Source organism: Micromesistius poutassou (assembly GCF_964030765.1).
Source record: "Micromesistius poutassou genome assembly, contig: SCAFFOLD_3336, whole genome shotgun sequence".
NCBI classification, from domain to species: Eukaryota; Metazoa; Chordata; class Actinopteri; order Gadiformes; family Gadidae; genus Micromesistius; species Micromesistius poutassou.
Window position 1 is genome coordinate 17,501 of NW_028177772.1, and position 5,000 is coordinate 22,500.

The 5,000-nt window shown below is 46.5% G+C and overlaps 1 protein-coding gene across 1 annotated transcript in view; it reads left to right on the forward strand.

The window, feature by feature from the left end:
- Positions 1-5,000, forward strand: part of LOC311375720 (dedicator of cytokinesis protein 2-like) — a gene marked incomplete at its 3' end in the record, with an annotated part of 25,890 nt that overhangs the window by 7,948 nt on the left and 12,942 nt on the right. The window contains exons 9-13 of the mRNA XM_084490779.1: positions 340-421; positions 835-967; positions 2,274-2,349; positions 2,787-2,863; positions 4,503-4,753. Of these exons, the coding sequence (XP_084346905.1) occupies positions 340-421; positions 835-967; positions 2,274-2,349; positions 2,787-2,863; positions 4,503-4,753 (619 nt within the window). The remainder of the gene's footprint in view (positions 1-339; positions 422-834; positions 968-2,273; positions 2,350-2,786; positions 2,864-4,502; positions 4,754-5,000) is intronic.

Here is a 5,000-nt window from a genome sequence, read left to right on the forward strand (position 1 = left end):
GCTGGGGTTGATAAGTTACCGCACTACTTGCGGAGTGATACGAAGATGTGAAAAAAAAAATCTGCTTTTCTTGACAGCGGTCATTATATGCTTAGCAACGAGTCATTATTGAGAAATAATTCACCACCGGAAGTCGGGAAAGGCCCATGCAAGTGAACAGAGCGTTCCACAGCATTGAGAAGAGCTGTGTGATAATGAAAATAATAATGCAAACACTTGGAACAGTATTGACCAATCAGGGTCAAGTATTTTTTTGCAATGCTGTGGTACACTAAACATGTATTTAAAGTCTTTGTGTGTGTGTTATCCGTGTCCCCTCCGTCTGTCCCGTTCCCTCAGTGAGAACTACATGGTGCGCTGGGGCAAGAAAGGCTTCCCAAGGGAGATCGAAATGCTGAACAACCTGAAGGTCGTCTTTACGGTAAAGCAGCACTAGAGGGCACTGTCGCACCTCTGTAGCTCAGTCAGCCCCGGTGCCTTCTGTCTCATCCTTCACCTTCCCTCTTAACCCCACATTACCCTCGCACACGGTCATCCATCGTTGGTGTCGGCTCACACAGACACACACACACACACACACACAGGGAACACACACACACACACACACACAGGGAACACACACAAATGCACACACACACACACACACACACACACACGTAATGTAATGTAATCTCTAAGTCGCGAATAACAATCAATGTAGAAATAATGGATCTTAAAATTACATCTTATAACAAATGATGTAACATGAAAATATTGAACGATTTTACGTCCATCCATCCGTCTTGCCTCTCTTACCTATGCCTGTTCCCCCCCCCCCCCCCCACCGCAAACCAGGACTTGGGGAACAAGGACCTGAACAGAGAGAAGATCTTCCTCATCTGTCAGATCGTGAGAGTGGGCAGGATGGATCTGAAGGAGAACACCAAGAAGTGCACCCAGGGGCTCCGACGGCCGTTCGGGGTGGCAGGTACGACCAGGTCCAGGAGTTGCGGCTGTGCAGAATACACTGCAGCTGTAATCATACAAATAGCCGTGTTTTCAAAGGGCTTCCCATGCCCATGTTTGCAACACCCCAGCCAGGTCCTCATGAGGGCGCGGAAACGCTCATCAAAGCCTGATTGGGAGAAGGAGGAAACGTAATTGGACAACAGGCTAACATGGTGTTTGTTTAATCAAGGGGTTGATGGGAACAACACGTTGTTACTCGGATTGAGGGCGTAGCTAATTTAATCTGGGTGATATTTGATAAGATTGTTGTGCGGTTAATTCATGAGTTAAGTAAATGTACACACAGGCACGATGGAAGCATTTTTGCCCAAAATAACAACAGATAAACAAGAGAAACAAGGGAGAACATTTTAACCATGCAATGTTATATATTCTGCAATGGAAGATTTATCTGTCTAAATGGAAAAAAGAAAAAGCACTGAACATTTCCTGAAGATATATAATTCAGAAGCCAATGTTAAGCCCTGGCTGAACAATCTTCTTCTTCCAAAGCTGTTTTATTTTCATCTGGTTTGTCTAATGAGTTCCCATTCGGTACATTTTAACAAAATTGTGTGTGTGTTTGTGTGTCTGCTTGTATGTGTGTGCATGACTTTGTGTGTGTGTGTGTGTGTGTGTCAGCATGTGTTTGTGTGTGTGTGTCAGCATGTATGTGAGCATGTGTGTGTGCGGCTGAATATGTGTGCCCTGATTCGTAATGCAGAAGTCTGGGACAAGAACACCTGTGTCGTATTTAATGGGACATTTTATTCCTCCTGCCAGGCCTGTGGTTTAGGAAAGCGGCTTTAGATCATTATATTAAACAGCGTTCCCTAATCTCTGTATTTTCTCAACAGAATTGAGAAACCTGTGTTTGTGTGTTGTGTGTGTTCTTTCTTCGACAAAGCAGAAATCGTTTTATTTTTAGCAATCAAGATGGAATCATTTCTTCACACACGGAGATAAATAAAGTCAATTTGATTCGATCTTCTCATATGTTCTCGAAACGTATGTTGTTGTTTGGAGACGGACAATTCATTTTATAGGACAATCTTTTGATTTCTTATATATTTCACCTCCTGGATTTTAGGCAATAACTGAAGCCTTTGGTTTTAAGCAAAAAAATAAATGAAAGCTGCGATGGATGGATTGTGAACAGAGGGCCAATGGCTTCAGCAGATGCAGGGCTGATTGTGGGAAGCAGTATTTTTATTTATTTCTGTCTCGTCATCCCGAACCGTTGATTTATTCCTTTTATTTTTGTTTGCTTTTCCGTTTGCTGACAGTGATGGACATCAGTGACATCATCAAGGGGAAGACGGATTGTGATGAAGACAAGCAGCATTTTATCCCTTTCCATCCGTACGGTCCTCTCTCGCTCTGCCTCTACCTCTCTCTCCCCACACTCGCTTTCTCTCTCTCTAACCCTCTCTCCCGGATATCTCTCTCTCTCCCTGTCGCTGCCTTTCTCTAACTTCTACCTCTCTTTCTCCACACTCTCTTACTCTCTCTCCCTACACTCTCTCTCTCACTAGGTTTCTCACACTCTATCTGCCTTGGTCTCTCTCTCTCTCTCTAACTGCCTTTCATCTCTTTCTCTCTCTCTCTCTCGCTCTCTCTGCCTTTCATTCTCTCTCTCTCGTACCCTTTCCCTCATCTCTCCATCCAGCCCTCCTTCTCTTGTTGCATCTCTCTGTATTTGCTGTCTATCTATTCATATATATCATCATATCTATTTATAGGATTTACTGGGTAACATTGCGCGTGCTGCTGCTGTGTGTGTGTGTGTGTGACTGCAGGGTGGTGGCGGAGAATGACTTCCTCCACACATTGTTGAACAAGGTGACGGCATCACGAGGAGACAGCGGAGGTCAAGGTAACAGCCCCCTTTTGCAGTTATGTTTAAGTAATAGAGTTTTCTCCCTGCAAAATTGTAGCCATCCCATCGTTTTATAATACTGTTGCTTCTGTTCTACTGAACCATATATGTGGGATAATTTCTGTCATCAAGGCACCTGTTTTAAACTTTTTCTCCTAATGCTTCCCACATTTAGTCTCAAGCCATTAAAGAGCTAATGCCAATTACATCATCATCATCATCGATGATCATCATCATCGAGTTTTCTATTCTTATATAGCAGCGATTAAACACTATTTTGTTCACAGTAGCTCTCCTATCGTTCTATGATATATATATATTTCAAATGACACAGAGCATTAGGGGCGCCCACATGATTTCAAACGGTTTGTTTTGTGTGGTACATTGCAGTAGCGCTAGTAATCCAGCGGGGGCGCTGTGCCACTGGATACACAAAGGAGAAACACTGTTGTAGTTGTGGCCGCTACGAGCCCGCTTACAGCCGTTTGTACCACGGCCCGAACGTTAATGAGGCGTCGCCGCAAATTCTGACCGGTATAAATCATGAGCAGGGTGACACTGGGTCCTATCTGCCCTTTGTTACCTGACCCTCGGGGTAGCTACATGACGTGTAGCCCACAGTACCAGAACCCTGCTGGTGTGTCCTTATCTCTCCCACACACAAACTCACACACACACGCACGCACGCACGCACGCACGCACGCACGCACGCACGCACGCACGCACGCACGCACGCACGCACGCACGCACACACACACACACACACACACGCACACGCACACACCACACTCTGTCCCTGTCTCTCTCTGTTATGTGACTGCCAGATGACATCCGGAACGACGGAATGTCCTTGTACATTTCCGTCTCTTCCTCTCTTTACTTCCTCTTCCTCTTCCTCCTCTTCCTCTTGCACCTAGAAGTGACTCTTGTGTTGTGGATCGATCCTCTAGTCGCCCCTTCCAGCGGCCGCCGTCGCACCCTAGTCCCCCAGTGGATGGGGGGTCCAGTTCTAATGGAAGTGAATACAGGAGTAAATCCGTCCAAAAGCCTCCACCCTAAATCACACTTAACGTGGTGGCCCGACAGGATCAGCAGCGCGTCCGTAATTGAAGCAGTCAGTTCATAAATACATGGAAAGCTGCTAATGTGTACATTTGTTGCAAAGGCTCTTGGCACAGATCAAGATGTATGGCTTGGCTTAGGGTTCTGTTGGTAGTGGGAAGTTCACCTAATTATCAACAGCAAGCCCCTGTTCCTCTCTCACAATAAAGAGTAGCTTATTTCTTCACGCATTGACGGGTAAATGGACCGGCGTTTATTTTATTCCGTTTTTAAAAAATCGTACTTGTTGGGAGGAAGTAAAAAGAATGGATTGGGCAATCTAAAAAAACGGCAAACATGATCATAGATCATCCGATCAATATCTTCGTCGGAGGCATTGAAATGGAACGTATTTCCGGCTTCATTCTTCTCATTCTCTTCCTGATAATAATGCTTCTTTTCAAGAGCAAACGGTCGCCCTTCTGTGTCTAACTTCTTCCCATTGTTGTGTTCCGTCCCCTGTATCTAAGGAGTCCGTTGACTTCTTACGCGTCTTCTTCTTCTTCTTCTTCTTCTCCCGTTTTCCCCTGCCCAGGCCTGTGGGTGACCATGAAGGCCCTGGTGGGCGACATCGTGCACATCCGCAAGGAGCACCCCCACCTGGTGGACCGCAGCACCGCGGTGGCGCGCAAGCTGGGCTTCCCCGAGATCATCATGCCCGGGGACGTACGCAACGACATCTACCTCACGCTGCAGGGCGGCGACTTCGACAAGTACAACAAGACCACGCAGAAGAACGTGGAGGTCATAATGCTGGTGTGCGACGAGCAGGGGAAGGTGGTGCCGGTGAGTGGGGGGGGGGGGGGGGGGGGGGGGCGACGGAGGTGGAGGTGCTCTGTGTCGGGAAAATTTAAACCTTTAATACATGAGTAGATCAGTGGGGTGTGTGTGTGTGTGTGTGTGTGTGTGTGTTTGTGGGTGTGTCTGTGTGTGTGTGTGTGTGTGTGTGTGTGTGTGTCTGTGTGTGTGTGTATGTGTCTTGGTGTGTGTGTCTGTGTGTGTGTGTATGTGTGTTTGTGGGTGTGTGTATGTG